This window comes from Tyto alba, unplaced genomic scaffold (genome assembly GCF_018691265.1).
Source record: "Tyto alba isolate M040663 unplaced genomic scaffold, T.alba_DEE_v4.0 Super-Scaffold_46, whole genome shotgun sequence".
Lineage (NCBI taxonomy): Eukaryota > Metazoa > Chordata > Aves > Strigiformes > Tytonidae > Tyto > Tyto alba.
In genome coordinates, this window is record NW_024881322.1 from 169,453 (window position 1) to 194,660 (window position 25,208).

The window sequence follows — 25,208 nt, forward strand, 5'->3', positions numbered from 1 at the left end:
TTCCTTGCTACCTGCAAAAAAACCCTAAACAAGCCATTGCATTTTATGTTCTCACAAAATGATGGGTACAAACTCCTAAGTGATAACATCAGTGCTCACAACTCATCACTGGTGCATATGGTATCAAAGAACAGGGAGAACATCCCTGAAAACATAGCCAATAGCACTCCAAATGCTTTATCAATGATGTAGGGAAAGAGGAGTGGAAAGAATTTAACCCCTGACACACACACTGTGTTCTACCTACAAGGTAAGATTTCCTGAGTATCAGGTTTTCATGAGGGGATAAACAAGTAACATATGGGTTTAGGTATGGGCCATGAGCTTTGAAAGTCAACACATCCACCCTAACAATGCCCGCTGACTTGCCAGGCAAACACATCAATAAATAGCAGAGAAAGAAACTGGTACAAATGAATGCAAAACACGAAAGAATGTGGGGAATGAGGAAGTGCAAAATACGTGAGCTAAGACTGGTTCCCAGAAAGAACAGAAGATGCTTTTGATGTATCGTACAAATTCAGAGAATGGTTTAATATCAAGTTTATAAAGTCCAGGGACAACACCCTTGAATGGAGATGGATGGCAGAGAGGAACCTCTACATACAATGCCCTCATCACTGGCCTCCAAACATTCCAGGACTGTGAGCACTGGCTTTCAGATTTCAGCAGCAGGACATCCTATCATTGCTCAGTTCTGTTCCTGCTAGTGCAGTTAGTGGAAATAAATTAAAGGAATCAAGAGAGAATCCAGCCAAATGAAACACATACAGACACCACGGAGGGAGAACCTAGCTGATCAACACACACAAACACACACACACAGGAGAGTGTGAGAGAAGGAGAGAGTGAAGCTAAAAATATGGAAATATGTTTAAGACATCTGCTGAAGATTTGTAATTATATATATATAAAATTATATATATACGTGCATATAAACTTTATATATATATATATAAACCAAAAGATTACTGCCAAGCAACACTATTTGTATTACTGGGATAAAGCTGTACAGTCTTGAGTGTCATTAATGACACAGTTGGTTTCTGTCCCATCTGAAGGTCACCCTGTGTGTTTTGTTCTCCTTGTCCTCATTCTGTGAGCATTCATATCCCTGAATAACTCTGAGGAAAGCCTGCTATCCTGACAGAGAGCCTTCTCCCTCAGAGTAATAAATTTTTCACGCACCTCAGAAAAAGCAGACCTATCCACTCTCAGGAAAAGCACCTCTTTACTCAATAGACCTTCCAGTGAAGTTACCTGGAGTTCAAATGCAGTAAGAACTGAAGGATCTTACTTTCTTATACACATGGAAAAAAAAAAAAAGAAAAAGAGTCAGTCCCTTCTAACACTCTGCATTACTTTAAGTACTTTATGTATGGGGCATAGTTAAACTATCTGCTGGAACAATCCTCAGATAATGATGGCATCATGATGATGATGATCCTAGATCATGATGGTGACTGTTATAGTAGAAACAACCATGAAGACTAGAAATCTCATCTCATGAATTGGTCAGTTGTGCCCTGCAAAATGAGGTCATACTAGACAGAATTGCCAGGGTCAAATTAACGATAGCTGTTTTAACTTGGAGGCCAATTTATTTTCTGCCACTTCAGTTTCTCTCTCCTATTTTCCAAGCAATGATGTGTGTGAGCTGGTGACCACGCAAGTGCTGGTGAATGAGACTGGTCTGTTTGTATTTTCACTGTTAAGCTGTCAAAGCATTCACATCAAAGGACTGAAGAACAAATTGCAATAGTCACAAGTACCCGCATTAAAGGGATGTTTTCATCCATGTGTATACAACTTCCCCCCAGCAACCCCAAGAGAAAACCCAAACAAAAACCCAACCCTGCCTCAAGAAACAGAAGAGCACGAAAGAAGAAGAACAAACAGAGGTGAGAAGAGCCGGGCAACGGGATGAAATGACAGCCAGTAGTGCGACGGGGGTGCGGAGAGCCGCTCCAGTCTCTCTAATCCTCAAACACCTCCAGGAACAATGGAGGGAAGAGTTCTGTGGGGCACTCCACCTTCATGTGCAGGAAGCGGCTGGCATGGCAGGCTCCGATCATTCGCAGGTCTGTCACTTTCATCAGCAGTTTTGGCCAAAAGTGTGCAACGTGGTGTTTTCTGTAATTAATGTAATGTTCGAATGCCAGGAGGAAACCCTCTTGACACTTTTCTATCCTCTCAACACAAACAAGGCCTGGGCGATCTGTAGATACAATGAAGCAGAGTTATTATTACTACTTATTTACTTTAACAAATTCTTCATCATAAATCAAGAAAAATAAGATGATTCCACTGTTAGGAAAGGAAGGAGGGAGACCAAGGACATCTGGCTCTGCCACAAACAACTTCTTCGATCCTGGACACCTCACTTATCAGTACTATCCCTGTTAAAACAAGGACATAATCCTGCCTTTCTTCATCCTTTGCCTGCTTTGCCCATTAAGAGTAGGGCTGTTTAGGAAGCGTTTCCCTACGGTAACTAGAGCGACATACCCCTGATCTTAGCTAAAGCTCCTATCTATACCTTTCTGTAAAACAACTAATAAAGAACCAACAAAATTTCCTTGGCAGACAGCTAAACTACAGTTCTTTCCTATCTGTTTCTCTACAGTCTGACCAATGCTTTGATCAAGCTTTGATCCACAGGTGAGCTGCAAAGGAAACTGTTACAGAGCACCAAGGAACAACAAAGGCTGAGATTTTGGCCAGTTGTCTCAACCAGCACCCAGATGGGCACCAGGAAAGCTCCTTTCACAAGTCGTTCTTCAGGACACACTTCTGGGAAAGCAGGTCCTCTGAACTGCCTTCCAAACCCCCTATTCATGTATCATTGTGTAGGGAACTAAAATCAAAATGTTTTGATTGGGAAGGTCAATTGCTGTGTTGTGATTAGTGTGGAAACCTTCCTGTCTCAGATGCAGTTAATGCTTGTAAATCACTGTTTGTGTATTGTTATTCAGTGCCCAATTTTCAAAGTGGTCTTAAAACAAAATCTTCCCAAATCTGCCACAGCCCAAGAATGGAATTTCCTCTTTGGGCTGGCACAGTCAGTGGAAGCATATTTGAAAACATACTCAATTTAAGAAGGTTAGAAGCTCTTTGGGAACCCTATGAAATGGTCTGTGCTGCTTCTGTTTGAGGAAGAGACCAGTTGCAAATGGTCCCAGTGTGGGGAAACAGCACAGCTCTCAAATGCCCATTAGCAAGCAGTGGTGCTGTTAAGTAGGAAAACAAGACGTCAGGTCAAACTAAGCTCACGAGGCTGATGGAAACACGTATGAACTGTACCTCCTGCCCAGTGCACGACAGTACCTAGGGGAAGAGGGAACCTATTGTAAGGACTACTGTTGCTAAATGATCAGGTTTTCATTCAAGGCAAATTGGCTCAGAACCAGATCTCATTTCTTTCTGATGATCAACCCTGCCTCCTCCCTAAGTGCTAAACTGAGCCAGGTGTGTTAACAAAGCTGCTTTTACGCCCATCTCTGAATACCCTGAATTTTTTCCCTAGTGCTCACCAAACTAATTCTAAGCTGCATCGGGATTTTGAGAAACAGTTTCTCCCACATTTGCCAGCACTACAAGATCTAACACACCCTATTTCTTTTAAAAAGAGGCTTGTGACAAAGTCTCAAGAGTTTCAAAATGGTTGGGGTCCCAATATATTTCTGATCTCACCTGATGACATGAGCAGAACAGCCTGAAGAAGGGCAACCTCGGTGTCATCCAGGTTAAATGAAGAAAGAGACATGCCCAGGTCAAAAATGGCATCAGACACTACACCAAGACCCCCATTTTTCAGCTGGCCCCTTGTCACCGCCATCTCCCCATTTAGCGTTAAAGTCTCACTCTCGGGGTCATAGCGAACTGCTGCTCGGAGGGACATTATCTCCATACAGCAGCCTTTCAGAAGGATGATCTGGTCTTCACATGGCAGCTGCAGAAATTATAAATGGTAAAGAAAAAGATATGTTTTTCGAACTGAGTTGACTTTACAACTACAATAAATCCATGAGCATGAGGCTGCAGTTCACCACCCCAGGCCACTGCCTCGCGTAGTGCAGCTACCCTCCAAACACGCTGCTGACCAACTGCACTGCACAAACCTCCAAGGCTCACATTCCTGCTTTCAAAAACTGCCAGCAGGTTAACATCCCCACGCACCTTTAGGCAATCTAGTGATGACACAGCTGTAGGCAAGTGGTGCTGGGCATGACACTCAAAGCAAACCAAGCTGGTTCAGGTGCTGCGGTGAAGCAACCCAACTTGCAGAAGTGCAGCTCTCCCTGGGACCGCTCAGTTTGTGGGAGCATTATAAAATTAAGTCCAATAAACCTTAAGAACATAGCTTTCAATTTTGCAGAACGTTTCCCAAAGTGTGAAGGGTGAAGCAGACCTGTCAGGTTGGTGGTAACATATACTGTTGGTTTTCTCTCCCATCAGGTGTGGATCTAACTGAGATGGCTGTAGTGGTCACTGTTAGCTGCTTACGTTTTTCTCCTCTACCCCTGAGCTCCCTCTGCTTCCAACTTCACATAACAGAATGAACTATAACAGGGGCCAGTACAGACCTCAGCCATCCTGGTTAAACTCACTGCCAGCCGTGATTATTTCTTACCTGACCAGAGGAATAGACAGACATTTGGGAGGGTCTGTAAGAGTGGACTGCTTTTTAAATAAAAGGAATTAAATAAATTTTTTAATTAGAAGAGATACCTCAATCAGGGGGTATGTGCTCTTAATTTTCACTGCCCATTGAAATAACAGAGAACTTATTAAACTATATTTAGCCTAGTAAGGCTGATCTCCCTAGACTCCCTACAATATTGCTGGACAGACACAAAATCTACGGTGTAACACCAGCTTTTATACTGGTGTATAAGATGTGATCTTCAGGGCATGTGGCTAGACACATCTTTTCCATGACACTAAAAAATGTAAACTGTCCGATCCGGTGGAGGTAGGTCCTGTATTTGTAGAGTATAACCCGGATGCTGACACATTAGGAGAATGTGTTCTGTAAAGCATGTCTTTACGTTTTCATAGGTAATTCAATGACAGCAAAACCTACCAAGATTATTTTGAGACTGTCACTAAATGAACAGCAAAGGTCACGTGTATGAAAAAGCAACTAATTTCTACCTGGCTTGAAAGGAGGCAAAAGTCCATCCATTTCTGACCCATATAAAGTTATTATATTTACCCGATTTACAATTAAAAATGAAAAAAACCCACCAACTATAGGCTTACGTGGCAACTGCGTACTTGCAAGGCAAGTGTATTGATTTGGTGTGAAATGATGTGGATGCCAGACAGTTACCTAATGCATGTGGAAAGCAGTTCCCTGTCAGAGAAGAGTTTTAAGCCCAAAGCTAGCCACAGTCAGAAAAAGGCGTTGAATCATGTAGCTATTTTTCCAGCAATGCCAACTTCAGGTGTGAAGTGTTTGATACACAAGAAAAATGACTCATCCCGTTCAGGGCAAATCACTTTCTCTGCAGATCACACTCAGCTCAGCAGCAGTGTGGGGAAGGCTGCACAGGCATGGCAGCAGGCTTGCTACCCAACGACAACACCACTGTTTGGCTGCTGAGCCCAAAGTAGGGAAAGAAACAGAGTAAGAAATAAAAAGAAAAGGGAAAAGAGGAGAGGAGAGAAGCGGGAAAGGGTAAGGGAAAAGAAAAGGGAAAGGGAAATATGTGTGAGAGCAACCATGAAGAGATACCGGAATAGGTAACTACAGAGACACGAAAGAAAGGAAGTGAGAAGGGAGAAGAAAAGAGAAATGACGAAAGAAAGACTAAGGAGAAGGAAGAATGGTGGAAAAGAAACAGACAGATAACGTTAGGGAAGTTATTTTGTGACGCTTCAGCTATTTTATTAGTGAGCCATTAAGCCAATGAGAATTCCTCTTCCTACTTGAACTTTCTTAAAACTTTGTCATGGTAGTGGTGATCTGACTATGCCCGTCCTTCACCCACTTTTCTAATTTGAAGGATATACAGGACACCTGTTTCACAGATGCCAAGTCTCAGGTCTTATCTGCCAGTAGCAGCAGGTACCAAAGACAGGGGGCTTGAACAGCAGTTCTGCTCCTGACTGTGCAGGTTCCAATGCTACCTATGCTCATCACTTCAGCACTGCTACCAGAGCACCTTCCAGGAGTGGGGTCAACCAATGTCCCTGATTATCTGCCACACGTTGTCCTTTCCTTCTCTCTCTGCAAGGAGAAAAAGCAAAAGGCAGGAACATGAGGTGCTCACCTCTGTAGGACATACTGATAGCCAGCACACGTGTAATGCAGCACCACAGAGCTGAGCTGAGCTGAGCTATCTAGAAGGGTATTTACGCAGCTTCACTCAATGGGGAACCAGTGATGCCCACGGCACTTAAACTCACATCAAACTGATTAAACGATCCTCAATCTTCATCTTCTAAGGACAAAGAAATGCAAGAAAGAAACAACAGCAGAAATGCTGAAAGGTAAATTGTTTTCTTTATACTTCGATTATTCTGGGATTAGATTCTTGCTTTGAGGCATGGGCCAATGGATGCACACAAACTCAGCTGGGTGCTCACAGTGCTTTGCTGGCTTGTGCATGTGTCCAAAGCAGAGAGAAAGAAGCAGCGGTGTATAGGTAAGCGGCCATGCATGTTCCTTGCCATGCCCCTCCTTGACAGAGATTTGATACACTCTCAGCCTGAGCCTCTGGCAATTAAGAACTGAGACAAAGTTTAAATGCTCTGCAGGTCTTATGGGAGAAAGGAGGGCCTTTTCTCCTAAGCAAATCTGCAGCCCACACAGTGTTGCTGCTTCTTAGGAAGATATGGGTTCTTAGAGAGATATGGGTTAAAAACCATAACTGAAATAAAGTTAACAGGACAGTGCCACTTCAAAAAGGAGTAAACATTTGTCATTTTTTGTATGCTACAGCAGGAGCTAGATGACAACTCAGAGGACAGCTGTCCTATTCCTTTGTGTTCCCAAGGAGTTGTCCCCCACTGCCATCAGACCATGCTGCATATGGGTGTCAGGTTTACACAGTGGCTCAGCTGTAAACGAAGCCTGTCCTAGCTGAGCTGCATAATCCTACAGAGGCCATGCCCAATGACGCCCCGACTCCTTCATCCATCCCTCCTGCCCGGCTCTGACACAGGTGGGCCCACGGCAGCCAGGAGGGGTAGGAGATGTCAGATGGGCACTGCAGCCTGTGTGTGACTGGCAAAGCTTTATAAATTAAAAAGCCTACCCTGGTATGTCACTGCAACTTCACACCGACAAATGCCAAACCAGAGGAGACAGATTCCCTCAGACACTGAATGCTGCAGAGGCCTGATCTATGGACACATTCCTTATATTTTAAAATCTTCATGCTTGGCCACTATTTCATGCTTTCTTGGCTGATGGAGCCAATCCTGAGGTTAGCCAGAGAGAGCTATTTACGCTATGCCAACTACTGATATTTACCTCTTCTTGTTCTGTAGGTGCCAGAGGACATAAATAGCTCTCCTTGACTGACCTTAGAGAAAAGCTGCCAGCCACAGAAGAGTAAAATGCTATAGCTGCCTTAAACTTCCTCCTGACTGATGTTTAGTTATTAGGAGGAAACACTGTTCCCAAGCTGGGGAGCCCGATGAACTCACTGACCACGGTCACTGCCATTTTGAATGTCATTCACGTGGCATTTCACCAGCAGAGTCAAGTGTTGCTCTGCAGTGTGGGTGAGCAGGCAGGCATCCTTCCCTGGCTGGGCTGGGGACATTTCCATGTTAAAATTTCCCATGGTTGTGGATCCTAAGGGACTCACAAGACCTAAAATTATTAAGATTATTAAGACTGAAATCTTATTTCAGGCTACAGCTCTGGTAACATTTTTTAATTTAGGAAAAAACTATCATCAGCCATTGCATCTGGTCCTTCAATAAAAGCGATACTTTGGTGTAAATGAGATCAGCCTTGGGCCTCTGTATTCCTAATGTGCAACCAAGTCTATTTGAGTTGATTTACCGTATATTTTACATGTGAGTTTCTAACTGGAATGACAAACCATTACTTTTACAGATTCTTTTATGCACAACCTCCCATTCAGAAAAAGCATGCCAAGGGAACACAAAGAAGCAAGTGCCATTCCTGGGTAGGGATGCTTTCCTGAGTTTGAAGAATTTGTTACTGTGTAGACCCAGCTCTACAATACTGCACCCACCAAGGAGCCAGAAAGTACAGAAGGAACTGTGTGCTGGAAGATGTGATTAAATGCATCAAAGATGCTTCTAGACAGTCTATTTTTGTTCATTTCCTTTGTTCAAGGCTATCTCTAAAGACACATTCAAGTCCCTAAAGAATCATGATGACTTCTAGATGAATAAAACCAGGATTTCAGTAATCACAGGAAAAAGAAAACTCATAAAAATCCAGATGATTCTAGTCCCATCTATTTTGATTCTCTTTAATTTTTGGGATTTTAAACACAGTGATTTTTTTAGTTCTGTGCCAGGAGTATTTTGCATAGTGTTTAACAACAGGCATATAAACAAGGAATGCAAGGAAGTCTTCTTACCTCACAAAACATAGGCAACTTTTTGGCAAAATCCACCACTCTTGTAATCGCTGGTGTGATAATTTTTGTAAACTGGCTGAAGGCTTCTAAATCCACTTTCCCACCTTCTGGGGCATTAACTATTGGTGCCTGCCCAATATCTTCTGGCTAAGGATATAAACAAAGATATTTAAAGGAACAGTCTATCTTAGAGCAAGTATTTTATAGTCTAAAAAGTCCTGCTTGGTGACGAAAGATGGTAAAATAAAAAATAACACTACTCACTATATAAGTAAAGCCCATTATGACACAAAATGTCAATTTGTTTGTAAGGCATTTGTGAAAGAGGGGACTGCACAGAGAAATGGGTGACTGGCATACCACTACCCATCCTGTGTGGGCAGCTGCGTTTTTGTGCACATGTAGTTTCTTCCCTTGTGCCTGTATCTGAGTATTTTGTGGATGGAGCGTATGTATTTTTTGCTTAAAAATATATATCCATGTTTTTGTTTCTTACAGGTGCTGAGAACACTCAAGTTTTTCTAAAAGCAAAGGGAGCTGAGGTGACTTGTTATCCTGGAGAAGATGCTGAAAACTTTGCAGAATTGGGCTCTATCACCTACTTGAAGTTCTGAAATCCTCCCCAGAACAGATTGCCTGGTATCACAGAGCTCCAGGCAATTACCAAAGCCTGTTTCCAAAACTAGGCTAAACCAGTTGATGACTAAGAATGGGTTAACACAAAGCTTGTCTGGATAAAGTGACTAGAATTTGAACTCATCTAGGCAAAATTTTGGTTGAAAATCACTTTCTGCATGACTTCAGCCCAAGGCTTCTCCAAAAGAGAAAAAAAAAAAAAAAAGTCATATTTTGAGGATTTCAATAAATATATACAAAGAAATAGCTTCAAGCAGAATTGGTGATGAGTGGGTTTTTATTCCAACTGCACTTCAATTTGTTCACCTGATTTTATGACAGCTTGTCAATGTTACCATGAATTTTAAAAACAGGCATATCAAAGCTGTTCTGTTCGCTAAGTGTGGCTTTGCGGTTGTAAAAGACCTGTCAACCACCATGCAGAGGTTCCATTTTGCTCACATTAGAGAGTCAAAAAATAGGTAAAACCCAGAGAAGGAGGCCTTTAAGACCAATGGACTTAATGACATTTATATAAGGGCACTTAAACAGGGGAGGTGCTGAAAGTGCTGTCTCTGATAAAAACTTGTGCTTGGCAGTTTTTATAAAGCAACACATCAATAAAGATCCTTCCACAGCTTTGTCACCAATCTGAGTCCAAATCTAACTTCTTTCAAGAAAAAACTCAGCAAAGCATTAATAAAGCAAGCATCAATTGTAAAGGAACAATGAAGAGGACTGGGCTCAATTATCTGACAGCTCCTACTAAAAAACTCGAATAATCCTAGTTCTAGGCTCCCTCCCTCCCTGAATCTTGGGAAACTGAACCACACTGTCTCTGTGCTCATGATAAACAACCTCCATCACTTCCAAGCAAGAAGACCAAATGCTTAAAACCACGCAAAACACTGTTAGGGAGAAAAAGAAAGAACACAGCATTTTATTGGGAAAGGCAAAAGAAGTCAAGATCACTAGCTAATGCTAACACACTCCAGAAGAAGGGCATGCAACTGGAGAGCCCTTGCCATCTAACTCACCTCAAAAGGAAAAGAGGTCCAGACCTCAAAGGAGCTCCTGTTGTTGAAGAACCAGCCTCAGCTGCTTAAGGACTGACCCACAGCTCCTGGGCCATGCAGTCAGCTCCTCCTGCTCTTCAACAGCTTGTGGCAGGGGCTTTCAAAGCCTGGGGCTGGCAGCCCATCCTGGACTTTCCCCTCTGCGCTCACTGCGAGGTGCCAGTGAGCCTCCTGTGCTTGCCTTGAGATCACTGGGTGTCAGCGTATGAGCACTGCAAAGAAGCAGGAGGGCCTGCAGCAAGGGCTGCACCGGGAGCAGTTTGGTCTGACCTAGGAACCAGCTGTGACTCCCACAGAACTGGCCATTACAGCTGCCACCCCTGCCCCATCCCTCCCCTCTCCCCACAGCCCTGTTGTCACATCACCTCATGCCCTGCTTTTGGGCACCCTTTGCTGAAGGCTCCCCCTCCACCGTGTCTCTGGAGCCTGAAGCCCCTCCACGACCACATTTTACATGACCCAGTATACTCATTCACAGCCCCAGCCTCAAGCTCCCCGTGCTTTATCCCAAACCAGGCAGTACCCAAAGCACAGCACTCCTGTCTAAGCAGCCAAATGCACTATTGCAGCTGCTTCTTGGTCTGCTAAAACCAGTGCTGCAAACCTCACTGTGCAGCACCCCTGGGAAGTGCTCTGCTGCTTCCTGCCAGCCATCACTGGCTGTGGTTTCCTGACTATGCGCTACTACGAACATGCAGCCATTCATACAGAAATTTAAATGGTGCCACTGGAATTAACAAAACATCATAAAAGGGATCAGTTCATTTGAATATATAATTTCTCTCAGCAATTTAACAGTGGGTCAAGATTCCCATGGTGAATTAGGCAGCAGGAGCCTAGGCTTGCAAAAATTAATATACTCTATCTGATTTGGTACACACAGACTGTTAAAGGCCCCTGTGTATTCCTGAAATGCAGTCTATAATCCCTCCTTTGTGCTGTATAAGCATTTTGCATTCTGCACTTATTCCTTTAAAAATCAATTTAGAAAAATCAAATAAATCCTTTTCTAAGCCTGAGCATCATAAATCACCACTTATTTTCTGATCCTTAGTTACAGGCTGAAAACCTCAATCGTCTTGTAGTCTGCAATGCCAACACTATAGTGCATGTATCATCCTGCTTTCATTGAAATTCATTTTTCCTTGCCAGATTTATTTTAATGAATGTGCTTACTTTGGAACAAAGAAGCAAAAAACACGAGCTATTAATAAAAAATATCAGCTTTCGCCTAGAATTTTACATTGTTTTAACATTTACAATACATTGTATGCTAGTCCCTAATAAAGACAACTATCCCTTGATGTAATATATAAAATATATATGGTATACATTATAGTCTGCTACCATTGTTAATCAGGAGTGAAACAATTTTTCTACTTTTTCTTATCACAGCACATTAAAAGTATCCAGCTAGGTAAGCTTTAACTTAGCAACATGCTGTTTATCTTTTGAAATACATAGTCTAAACAAACACTGAGCTTCAGGCAAGGATAAGCAAGTAACTATAAAAATAAACCATTTTTCATCAACGTCAATACACTAGCAGATATACCCTCTTTGGAGTTGCAAAGCTGGGAAGGGACTTCAGAAAAAATAAAGGAACCTGGCTTCAAGAGCAGCGTAAAAGGCTACAGTCCTTACCAGAAATTTCCTTTTCTGCTTCCAGTGGCTTCCTTGTGCATTGGTGGCCACATGTGCTTCAGTAACAATTTTGATGAGTTCCCATTCCTCATCCGTTGGCTCTGGTTTGTGCCCAATGGTTTTCTGCAGCTCTTCCCGGCGTCTCTTCTCTCGATTTTCTTCTATCAGCTTCCTCTTTGCCAACCGCTTGCTGTCATCCAACACCACTAGCAGGGGAAAAAGCATACAAAAATGGCAGGAAGCTCTTAAGGCTGCCTGAACTTTGGTATCTTCTATGCCTGAAGTACTAATTGATTACAAACACCTTAACTAATCAGTAAAGAAGTACCTTGGTAAGTCCCACAGTTGACACAGTTCTCTCATTTCTCCCTCCAATCTCATTTTCTCAGAAGCCTGGATTGCAGAGAATGACTTACGCTTCTGGTAATGTCTCGTATACTGCCACTGCCTTCAGTGGCTTCGTCCACCGATGAAACTAACATCTAAAAGCTCTGTGAGGACTCAGATGAAGTGCTCCTATAATGGACTTGGAGTAGTCCATGCTGGGAAAGATGCACTTTTATTTTCTTTAAGGTAGTGTTAGGTACCCTCACTGCTCTGAATTGTGTAGAATGGTTCTCGTAAGCCAGCAGAAGGCAATACTTGGATTTAAGAAAGTGGGGGCAGCTATTCACAGGAGGCTCAAGTACCTGTTGCATGACACGATCAGAAACAATCTGCCTTCGGCTCCCTCCTTGAGCTCTACAAATGGTGCCATTCTGTAGCACTCCCCTACAGCCCCGCTACTTCCAGTGATGCCATTCGCAGAGGCCCCAGGGCTGCACATCTCTGACCACCGCTGAAGGTTTTGTCCCATTTGCCATGCAGACGCGAACAGGCCGTTTAACCAGAGCGGGCAGCTCTAGCAGCGGTGGGCCGTTCTGATCCACAGCCGGCAGCAGGCAGGAGCAGCGAAAGCCCCGCTCACATGCTTCTGTGCACACCCGTGAACTCAGAGGTGGCAGAAACCCTCCTGGGGCCGTGCGCAGCGACAGCTCCTTCGGCGCGCACCGAGGTGCAGCTCACAAAGGCCGCAGCAGCTTTACGGTACCGGGCTGCTCAGAGCCAGGCTCAGAGGAACCTCCCGCCCCGCGCAGCCGCTACCCAGCTGATGCTCAGCACCGCCGGCCGTGTGCCACCAGGCTGGAGGCCAACGGGGGACCCAGGGTCATCCAGCCCTCCCTCCTGGAGGTCCACCTGCCTAAAATGAAACTGTGTCATTTCTATTTCCCTCTAGACAGAAGGCACTGTTATACATTACGTTAACACTGAAACCCACTAAGTTAGCTTATTTTTCTGTTGCTTATTGGGCCTGTTTTCCTGTCAGTTCTTCTGCAGAGGATTACACCGGCAACAACCATTAACATTAATGCCCAGGGGGATTTACATGACTTCCTCCCACTTGCACTAACTGAAGTTATCGGTGTAAATCCCTGTGCAATGGCAGGAAGAGACGACCCCTAAGGGTTAATCTTACAGCCATATTTTCTAGTTCTTTAGAATAAGAGTCAAATTCTTTGCAGTAGATAACTTCTTCAGGGCTAAAAATAAAACAAACAACTGCAGGATGACTCATACACCGACATTCAATTTCACATCCTCCAGAATTTTCTAAACAAGATGTTTTTTTCTCAAGCAAAGTGTCCATCCAGATGCATTTCTCCCTCCTCTCCTCCAAAGAGTGAACATTCCTACTGTTACTCAGCCTGGTAAGGCCAGGAGAAGGTGCTGCCGGGTAAAGGATAAACACAAAATTACAGCCCCAGGAAAGTGGTTTGATGCAATGAGCATAATTCCCTGGTACAAATTATTAAAACAAAAACATGCTGGTAGTTCTGTTCTACTTTAACAATCTTCACCGATCAACATACTTTAAGCACACACACGTTAAAAAAAAAAAAAAAAAAAAAAAGAGAAAAGAAAGAAAACCAGCAAAACATACTTACAATCTGTTGCCATGCCAACAAAGATACATTTTTTGAAGCGACATTCCTGGCACTGATTTCTTGTTACTTTGTCTATCACACATTTTCCTTCATATTTACAGGAATAGGTTGGATGGAGGTTTTTCTGAATGGTTCTTCTAAAAAAACCCTAAGTGCAATAAATAAATACATTGGAAAGCATTAGCATTGTCAGTTTTTTCAAATTGGGAGCTACTTTGGTTTGGTAGGAATGTACCTAAGTATGCAAGATAACATATTTAATTTCATGAAACTCTCAAAGAGGAAAAGAACAAACCAGCTTTATAGTGTATGGCATTTCTTTTCTGAGTTTCATGAAACATCTCCTCCCTAAAAATTAAAAACATAAAACCATCTTAGGTAAGTAAAGGCATAAGTAATGCTGTCTTGAGGGACAAATACTGTCTACATGTTTTCTTAAAGTCTTATGTTTTTGTGTGTTAATTCTTTTTGTATTTGAACTAGAGAGTTTATTTTGAACCCCTTTCTAAATTAGATAATCTTCAAGGGATATTAAGAGGCATATACATTTAACTAAAGTGCAGCTTGTGCAAATGCTATGAATGGTGGTGTGTATGTGGTACTAAAGTATTAAGAACAAACAGTTCTACTCCTTTCTTCCCATCAAAGCCAAATAACCAATTAACTAATGAAATCTGAGCAAGACTAAGAATTTTGCAAAGATAATTTACAGAATCTTTGAGTTGGTTCTAAATAATGGATCCATAATTAGCTGTACTTCTGAGAAGAGGATTTAATTCATATTTACCACAGACCTCTGTATTCAAAACAAACAACCCCAATAAAAATCCTTCTATGCATAACTCCATTCTTTCTTTCTATCTATCTATCTATCTATCTATCTATCTATCTATCTATCTATCTATCTATCTATCTATCTATCTATCTATCTATCTATCTATCTATCTATCTATCTATCTATCTCTATCTATCTATCTATCTCTCTATCTCTCTCTCTATCTATCTCTCTATCACAATATAAATCTGTATTGCCAAATGCAATATGGATGTGAGGTCAGATCCTAAGCTCATGAAAACTAATGTAGCACCACTGAATTCACTGATTTATACAGCCCACGGACCCTGGCCTTAGGTAAAGAAATCAGATACAACTTATCTCTGAACATTACAGACCTAATCCTGGTACTAATTTCAACATGACATTTCTCACTGACTTCTACAACAGCTGGATAAGCTTCCAAAAACTTCATGATAGGGACAAGATAAAGCTGTAAAGCAAGAAATTTAGACTTCACTTTAATTTCTAGTTTCACCATTGTTTGAGACCGTCTATCTTCAGCAATGCAGCTTAGGATCACCTTGACATAGAGAACACACTGGGACCCTGGTCTTGTTTGACTGAGGCCACTGAGAATGGCTTTGGTTTCAGCGAAAACAATGGCAAAATTCAAGTGAGATTTTACCTAGTGAATAGCCTCTTCAGCTGAGATTTTATCTAATGAATGGTCTCTTCACGTCACTAGGTGAAAAGTCAGTTTTTAATCACGTTAAGTAACACCCAGTAAAATCTTATAGCAGCGTGTAATTTCTTTTAACACAGGATGATGAAGTGAGACATAAGGGTAAGTCTCTATTTCAGCTTTTGCTCCTAACTCCAGTGAAGACAATAAAGAGCCTTGTCCTCATTAGATTTTTATCTTACAAGACCCAGCTGAGAGTACAATTCCTTCTTCCTTAATAATCTTCCTTAAGACCTGGAATCTCAGTTAAACTGCGTTGCATAAAGCGTGTGTGAGCCTTTCCAAGACTGGGACCTGTGGGGTTGAGCCAAAATCCAGGAAATTGCAGGCAAGATGTCCTTCTTTGGGGTTTGAATCAGGTCTTAAACTCATCTACTCAACAACTGGATTTGGATCCACTCAACTCTTTGACAAATTCCTAGACACAGGACCTGCCCCGCTCCTCCCTGAAGATCAAAGATGGCTCTGGACAACTAGGGCGACGGAGTAATCTCTAGTTACAGCAAGAGGTGGATCAGGAAGTGGTACTGAACTTTGGTTATCCAAACCTTGCATGGGACTTAACGTCACTCTAGCTTTACAATGGCAAGGCTCTTCACCACCTGTGCTGGGACCAGCACATTTCGTCTTCCCATTTCTTTGCATTTCTCAGAAACTTTTTGAAAAAAACCTCTTTGATCATCTCTAGATATGATGTGATAAGGAAGCTGCTCTCTGTATTTGTCCGAACACTTCATCACAGAAGTGTTATTTTCAATAAAAGACAGCACATTTTATTGTAAGGCAACTAGTCTTTTCCTAAATTCGTTTACTATGCACCAATATAGCAATAGATGCAATGGGTACAGTCCAGGGAAACACTTAATTGACATCAGAACTCACGGCTGGTTTATTTGTGTTTAAATTCCTTACAATTTAGTCTTCAGAAATTATGTGTGAGGATGCTTTGTTCATGAAAGCACTTGCCAAAGCAAATTTTTGGCTGTCAGCCCTGATTAATGTTGTTACAAAATAAAAATGATTTTGAGTGTAAGCAACCAGTAAATGTCAAATTAATTCAGAATTGATTACATACAACTTTGCTGATAAAACATACAACTTGAAGTGTATACGCAGATCCTCCAAAGTATGAGTTGAAATTGTCCACATAAAACCCCCCATCTTGTACAATGAATACAGTTGCAAGAACAACAACAAATCAAAAACAAAACAAAGCAAAACAGTCTGTTTGTAAGCCAACTGTAAGTAGGAGAAAAAAATTAGTTACTTATTGCAAATCATTAGCTCGATCCCTTGTGCACATAAGCATTATTTTATATCGTACATCAGACAGAAGAACTGTATCTGAAGATAAGAGTAGATTTTGTATGTTGTATCTTTAAAATAGCTGGTAGGCATAAAGAGAAATACTTTAGTTGGAGTAACAAAAACCTTAGTAGGAAAGCTGGAGAGAGATACAGCTGTTCAGCTGGGAGTAAAAGATACTTCATAATGCCACAGTGTCACTTCTCATTATATTTGAATTAAGTCATACTCATCCATTATATGTATTGTTATCATCTGGTATATCGGATGCAAATCTGTAAGAATCACTTGCTCAGCTCCACAGTTTTTTTTCAGATATAAATATTTTTTCATACATATTATATGTCTATAAAACCATTATGAATATTACCACAAATCTGTTACATGTAGGATAGTTAGGTCTTTGTGCATTTCATAAATGTAACTTAGGGCAATACTGTACAACTGAAGGAACTACTTCAACAGAGGAGTTACTGTGATGAGGGGCTCTAAAGCCAATCCAAACCCAAAATCTCAGATCCAAACATTCCAGACTTTGGGGATGAACAGAGTACAATTTTTGTGGCTTAGTCCCATGACACTAGTCTGTGACATGTGTGGTCCCATTTGTTTAGAAAAAAACCCCATTTTTTATTTTCTGCAGGAAAAAATAGCTTTCTTACAAGGTCTCAAGCTATTAAGGCAAATTTATGGCAGTGAAATCATCTAAAATGTGCCTGATTGTGTTACTCAATTCTTTTTTTTTTTTTACTTACTTGCCCAAAGCAATCTCTTTTTTAATTTTGCATGTAGCTTCGGAGATGCAATTTAGGGTTGAAAGTACATTTCAATATGCTTAAGTTAAAGAAGTCAAAATCTTTTTTAAACAGTCTTAACTGGGTGTCAATGCTCCCCAAAGTGATGGATGTTACTGTTCTATAAGCATGTGGAAGGGATTTTGATTTTTGCTTCTTCACAGTGACGATGAGAGGCACTGGAACACTGTTAATCGCTACAGACTCTTCATGGCCATAGGCAGAATCTCAGCTATTGCATAAACAGCTTCACTGGAGTATGCTGATATACACTGGCTGAGAACATGGCCAAACAAACATTAAAAAATGGAAATGTAAAAGCTAACACTTAAACAGCAACAACTAAAATCTAAATTTGTTTTCTTTTCAGAAGCAAACACTACAAAAATCAACTATATTCCTTATGCATATGAAGAGCAGCGGCATAGCCAGATACGGCTTATCATCAGTACTGGATGTTCTTATTCGCTTCTAATCTGTCTTTGTTTTATTTGACAGCACCGTTCAGGAAGTCTGTATAATAGAGGAGCTGGAGAGCTGTTTCTGATTCCCACTTTCCCACTGTGCCATTTACCTTGCAACCTTCGCAAGTGATGCAGCGATAATGATATCCGGTGGCTTTGTCCCCACATACTACACATAGCTCATCCTTGTCTAAGTAACTGGGTATATACCCTGTAAAGAAAAAGAGGATGTGGCATGTAAACTCAATATAAAATGGTATGATACATTTGATATAAAGATATTATATTAAAACCCACTGCAGATCTTGTCTACCAGCCCCATACTTCTGAACTCACTGAATTTCCTGAAAAGGAAGCCCATACTATGTTACAGACTTATTTAAACATCACCTATAACATCATCTACTTCTCAGACTGTTTCAGCATCTACTGGCCAAGAGGGAGAAGTTGGGACATGATTGCTCTCTCCTGAGTGGAATCCTTCCTCAGAAAAATCAATATATTTATTTTTGCCTCCTAGTCATTGATGTGAAAAAAAAAAATAACAGCAAGACGCACAATATATTTCTCTTTTCTGTTCCACAAAAAACCCAATGTATATGTATACTGAAGATGAGATCCCATGTTGCAGGGTGACTCAAGAACATGGTAGTATGAAATATCTAGAAAGTTCATTTGTTTCAAAACAGCTCAACAGGTGTGGTTAGAGAAATACCAGCAACAGATAGCCCAAGATGTATTGATCATACCTGACCTGGGTGTGTTTCACAGGAACATTTAATATAGCCTGAATTTAGGGCAAAATACGTGGGCATTCACATATATGTGTGTGTATGTGCATGCGTTAGAATGACATTTTCTCTTCTGAAGTGGTTCACCAGACACCCAACAAGGGAAATCAAATACTACTGCTATGCTTTGGCATTGGCATTGGCAATGCTTGGTTCTTTTCCCACAGTGACATTTGTTTTGATAACATAAACATATTTTAAATTTGAGCAAAAACCGAAACAATTCTGATGGCAACCAAAAAGTAAATCTAAACTAAAGAGAATTTTTAAAGAGGGTAAAATACAAACCTTTCAGAGTAAATGTTCCTATGACTCATAATTACTGGAGCTGTGGTACATAACTTTTCCTTCTGAAAAATCTCTCTGTAAAGATGTTAACACAGAAATCTCAGACTCAGAGGGGAGAGAGGGAAGTGCAGCTATCTGTGTAACTGCGTAAGATTATTAAAGCGTAGTAAATATTTCACACAATCCCAGACTGGCTGAGGTTGGAATGCACCTCTGGAGGTCATCTGGTCCAAACCCTCTGCTCGAGCAGGGCCACCCAGCGCCGGTTGCCCAGGACCATGTCCAGATGGCTTTTGAGTATCTCCAAGAATGGAGACTCCACAACCTCCCTGAGCAGCCTGTGCCAGTGTTGGTTCACCCTTACAGTGAAAAGAAAACATTATTTTATCGTCTTCAGAAGGATTTCCCTGTATTTCTATTTGTGCTCATTACCTCTTGTTCTGTTACTGGGCACCGCTGAGAAAAGTCTGGCTCTATCTTCTATCTGATGGGGGATCAAGTATTTATACACATTGGTAAGACCCTGCCTTGAGTCTTCTCTGCTCCAGGATGAACAGTCCCAGCTCTCTCAGTCTCTCCTCATAAAAGAGATGCTCCAGCCAGCCCGTTCATCATCTCTGTGTTCCTTTGCTGGACTTGCCCTGGGAGCCCGGTACTGGACCCAGCACTGCAAATGTGTTTCACCAGAGCTGAGCAGAGGGGAAGGATCACCTCCCTCAACCTGCTGGTGATGATCCTCCTCATGCAGACCAGAATGCTGCTAGCCTTCCTGGCCTCAGGGACACACTGCTGGCTCATGTTCAACTTGCTGCCCACCAGGAACCCCCTGGTACTTCAATGCAAAGCACCTTCCAGCTGGTCGGGATCCAGCCTGTACTGCTGCATTTCTTATTCCTCCCCCAGTGCAGGATTTGGCATTTCCCTTTGGTGAACTGTAAGAGATTCCTCTCATCCCACTTCTGCAACCTGCCTAGGTCACTCTGAATGGCAGCACACCCAGGGGGTCCACCAGCCACCCCTCCCAGTTTTGCATCATCTGCTAACTGGCTGAGTGCAATTTATGAGTGCAGTGAGGGAAAGTCCTGTGGATGTGATTGCCTGTGACATTATCACTTGCCACTGGCTTGCTGAACCCATCTGTAGCATCACACGTTAGACTAGACTCCAAGCTTGCTGTCTTTATGCAGCCTTTGCACCAGTACAGCTCGGCATAGCTCGCGGACATGGCACACCCCAGTCACATGGGGGGCAACCAGCAAACAGGACTCAGGGCAGCAGAAGGCTGTTGGAGGATGCTGCAAGAGGGGTGGTGATCACCTTCCTGTGACTACCATGCCAGAGGGTCAGCTCAGTAACAGACATCTTAAGTGAAAGTGCCTTCCTAAGGCTACACTTACCAGAGGTTCTCCAGAAAGAAAAGTCCAAATTAGAGAGAAGATACTTGAAATTAAATGAGTTTAAAATAACTGAATTTTCTGGGGGCTGGTGAGTGGATTAGGAGAAAGTAAGTAAGGAAGAAGGCAGGAAGTATTTGTACAGTCTATTTCATATGTCTAGCTAGAGCATAATTATGAGAACCTCAAATTATAGAGGCATGTGTGTGTGTGTGTATATATATATATATCCTTCTTCAGTAATGCTGGAAAGCAGAAGCACTCTGAAGCCATGCTCGGGTACCTACATCTCAGATTTGACAACACCCCTACTGGCATATGAAAAGGGAGAGGGGAATAAGCTGAGATCTTACTGATGTATCATACCAGTCTATATACAGCAAAAGATCGGCTTTACACTCAGGTTATATTTCTCCATGATGAACAAGTTGTGCTTGGATAGAGACTGGTGGACACATGGAGCTGGTCCTGTGACCTTGAGGGAAGAAAAACAGCAGAGTTTTTACTCCAGTACACGTCAGTGACTCCTAATGGCCATTATGCCAGTGGGGGATTAGCAGAGGTTATTACCTCCATCCTGCCCCACTTTTGCTCACACCTGCCTCTAAACTTCTACAACGTGGAGCTGATGCAGGAGGCAGCAGAGTCAGCACAGGGATGCAGAATTTTACACTAAATTTCTCGTAAAGATTAATGGCTTCTTGCTATTGCTGGTTACTGCTATTCACGAAACGCAGACGTAGCATAGCATGGACTATGTACTCTAAAATTCAGTATCCTTGGTTTGCTTCCTCAAGAATTACTTCTGAATTAAATGGCTTGATATTTAATATTATCTGGTTAGCACTGCTCATGTAATGGCAGCTTCGTTCTACTGGATGAAAAGGAGACCAGTGGTCTAAACCATTTCCTTAAATATGTACAGTAGCTTGCACTTCTGACCACTGGTGTCCACCTCTTTCTTGGACTTTCATGACTTTATCCAACCCATGAGAGAGTTTCCAGTCTGGCAGAAAAGATAAATCTACAGGCACTCCTAGTCAGAAATTAAAAATGGCATCCTTACATGCAACCACATTCCCAATTTTGCTGCATCTGAAGTGTTAAGTGACAACCATTTAAACTAGTTAAATGATAAATATTATTTTCATCACTTTTGCAGGATTGTGCCCATGTCACAAGGTAAGCACACACTTTGAGCTTTTCTATTGATTCAACAGGAAACTTAACCCAAGAAATCACTGGCAGTAAAAGTGTGAAGTAAACATCTTTCTATTACAAAACTGAGTGATATGCACACTTTTGTGTATTTTTAACCCTTCTTCCAACAGCTAATGGGGGCAGAAACTGCTAGAAAGTAGGAAAATGGAACCTTCGGCAGTAATTTAAAAAGATGTAATTCAGACAAACAGACATCATGCCAACATGAATAAGGGGACTTACATTCCATACAAACCATAACGTCTACTGTAAATAATTTCTATTAGTTGCAAATATCCAGTCTGAACTCTGCATACATTCAATGCAATTTTATTTGTCAGACATGCAGATAAGCAGCCTCAGTGCATTTTTGTTGCTGCTCAGTTAGAAACAGTATCAGCAGGAGAACATGCAACAGTGTTTCTCTGAATTTGGTACCAGCATGAAAGCTATGAATAGTGCAGTGGAGATTCTTGAGGAATCTGTGGATAGCAGGAGAGCTGTCTGTTGGATGGTTTGAGGAAGAAGCAGAGCAACAGACTTCTCTCACACCTCGCAGCACTTGGGGAAAAAAGAGGAGGGGCAGACTAATAGGGACTTGTTTCTCACATCAGGAAGTACTTTGGCATCTGGTGTGTTAAATAAATCTGAACCAAATATAAAGCCCTCTATGCGGAGGAAGCAGATGCTGTCTGGGCAGAGTAACCCAGGTGCTCTCTTATGAAAGAATGTCTGATGACAAATCTCTTGGAAACATTGGGTAGGTTCCTATTACTGGTGTTCATATTTCATTCTTTATTTCTTGGTCAAAACCTAACTAAATAGCTAGGAGGAATCGTTCAAAAGCAAGACCAATCTCATTGAACTGTACAATAATAACTGGTATCATTCCTTGGTCTGTCAAGCCTCTGCCTGCTGTATTCCAGCAACCTTACAGACCATCATCTGGTGCATCCCGTATGATCCTCAAAGTTAACTTGGCATTGTTCATCCCAATGTCCACCTTGAATCTTTGTTTTGAGTAGAGAACACTAATGAACGACCTTGACCTGCCACATCTGGTGTTTCCCCCACAGCCTGAAGTAACTCCTTTGCTCCCCAGCCTCCCACCTGCCAGTCCGCCTAATCTGACTCTCGGCCAGGCTAAGTACTCTGCAGGACCAGTTGCCCCGCTAGAGGAATATCTTATATAATCTATTACAACCATTCTTGATGGTGATTTACAATATTTTAAAATTTTCAACTGTAGCTTTGTAGAGGTATGGCAAGAAACAGCTCCCTTTGATCGGAAAATGCACAGGGAGCTTGCCCCAGCAGCTGTAAGGGCAGGAGGAGATCTGCTAACCCATGCAGTCACCTGAGGTACTCTGTTTCATTAATACTGGATACCCACACTCTCAAATTACCATTTGCAGGAATGATACCTTAAAGCAATATATGTGACCCTGTACAGTGTAACAGATTGGAGAGACATAAATGAGACACTCAGTGGCTACTCTCGCCCCCACCCCCACAACAAGGTAAAGAAAAACTATATAAATGAAAACAACCCCTGAACAATGATAGGTTTTTTTCCTCTTTGCCTGGCACATATTAAAAAAAAAAACATGTTTTGAAAAAAGTAAAGAATCAATTTCAGTTTTGTTAAAGTGTTGTTGCACAGACTTTACACCTCCAGGTCTCTGTCTGTACAGATAATGTAATAATGGCTTAAGGATTAAAATACACCTTAAAAAAATGCTAGGACCCAAACCATATTTGACTACCGAACAGGGATATGAGTGACGTCGATGTAAACAAATGATGCCTGATACCAGATGTTCCTTAATAGCTTGTTCCTGATCCACCATAGGCTTATACCTTGCAAGCAGAAAAAGCCATTTTTTTGCTATTGCACAAGGACACTTATGTTTTAAGACCATTATTCAGTATTTTGATTTTCACTGTACACTGGCAGAGTCACGTATTAAATATATTCTCTGAAATCTTTCTTTCCCTCATCTGGTATGGTTATGTGACTAGAGACCACTCACTAAAACAAGGAGTTTAGGACTTACCAGTAAGCTCGTATTCACTTACTAGACACTGCCGTATGAAAATGAAAGAGATGAAATTAATTACTACCTTGAGAATCCGCAACTGTATTAGAACTGAAAAGAAAATTCATACTGCTGTTCCACCGATTCTATAGTCACATTGTAACTCTGCAAATTATAAAAAATTACAAGAGCCATCCAGATATCATCCTTGATACACTTGTGTAGAAAAAGCTTAAATTGAGTGTTTATCGGAGAAAGCATAGAGCTGAGTGGGAAAAAGCATACTCCATTCTTGGTTGTGCTATTATCAATATTGATCTGAATGGCTGGGCTGATACACTGATTCTTGTTTCCCGCTTTCTTTAAATTACTCCCACTGAGAAAAATTGCTTGTTTCTTCATCGAGCTTGGAAGCACCAAGAATGTTGTTAAACAGAATCACACATTTCTTGCTAGCTACCTGGCTTGCTTGTCCCAAATTTTGATCTTTGTTGACATTCTTTGATTTATGAATTTATTAAAAATTGGCAAGAGATTCTGCAAAGGTAGAATTTAGAACATTTTTTATAGCCTCTTTTCCCTCAGTGACTTTTTCTATGTATTAATCCTGTTCTTCAGGCTGAGTCAGAAACCTTATCAACAGTAGTGCTTTTTGCACAGATGTGCTAGAAACATTTTAGCTCAAACTGTGTTTTCACGTAAATGTCTGTGATTGGTACTGTATTTGCATCCATTATCAACTACAGGTATAAAATGCACTACTCTAAGAGTCAGACCATGCAATTTTTTCCCAAAAAATTATTTAAATGTTTTTAGAGGCCATAGCTTAGTATCACAAGTAATTTACTTATTTAGAAATCTACGCCTTGCTGAAATCAGTTTTACTGCTGATGCAAGAGCAAAGTATGACTTAGTTCACTTTCCCATCCTTCATTTGGCTGTAAAAAGAATACAGTAAAGGAACTGAAAATGCTTTTTTCCACTCACGTTTTTATTAAAAAAGAAACTTATAATTCCAAATGTATAATAATTTGCTGAATAAGATGCAATTTTTCTGATCAGTGCTATCTCCTTTGTTGGGTGGTCAAGAGCAAAATTAATCATTTTTAAGCCCCAAATAATTGTTAACAGACTGGGAGCTGCTTTGCTGCAAAGGCCAAGATGAAAAATTCTCACTGTTTTTGTAAATTGATTATATGCACACATACTCCCTGCACTGATAAGAAGACATTTTCACATAACCTTCATGTTGCCTTTTCTTAGATTTTCAGAAAGTACCCTAATGCTTTCACACCGCTGAGAACTCACTTTGGACTAATTCAGTTGCATACTCTAGCAGTTACACAGTACGTATTCTCAGCTGCATGTAAACTGCCTGAGAAAATACAAAGGGAAATAATAATTACAATTATACTAATAACAACAATAATAACTTCCAAAGCCCTACTCTCCCACCATACGAAGGGCCCTTAAAAAGGCAGCATTAACCTCACCTTGTACCTGGGAAGAAAGGTGAGAGG

General features: G+C 41.4%; 1 protein-coding gene across 7 annotated transcripts in view; it reads right to left on the minus strand.

Annotated features, from left to right (window-relative positions):
* Positions 1 to 1,301: 1,301 nt before the first annotated feature.
* The window catches only part of THRB (thyroid hormone receptor beta), a 170,438-nt gene continuing 146,531 nt past the window's right edge, over positions 1,302 to 25,208 (minus strand). For all 7 annotated transcript variants that reach the window (XM_042806414.1, XM_042806416.1, XM_042806415.1 and 4 more), the window contains 6 exons: positions 18,087 to 18,187; positions 13,894 to 14,041; positions 11,909 to 12,114; positions 8,574 to 8,720; positions 3,694 to 3,952; positions 1,302 to 2,218 (listed from right to left, as the gene is read on the minus strand). In XM_042806414.1, the coding sequence (XP_042662348.1) occupies positions 1,977 to 2,218; positions 3,694 to 3,952; positions 8,574 to 8,720; positions 11,909 to 12,114; positions 13,894 to 14,041; positions 18,087 to 18,187 (1,103 nt within the window). In that variant the 3' untranslated portion in view covers positions 1,302 to 1,976. The remainder of the gene's footprint in view (positions 2,219 to 3,693; positions 3,953 to 8,573; positions 8,721 to 11,908; positions 12,115 to 13,893; positions 14,042 to 18,086; positions 18,188 to 25,208) is intronic.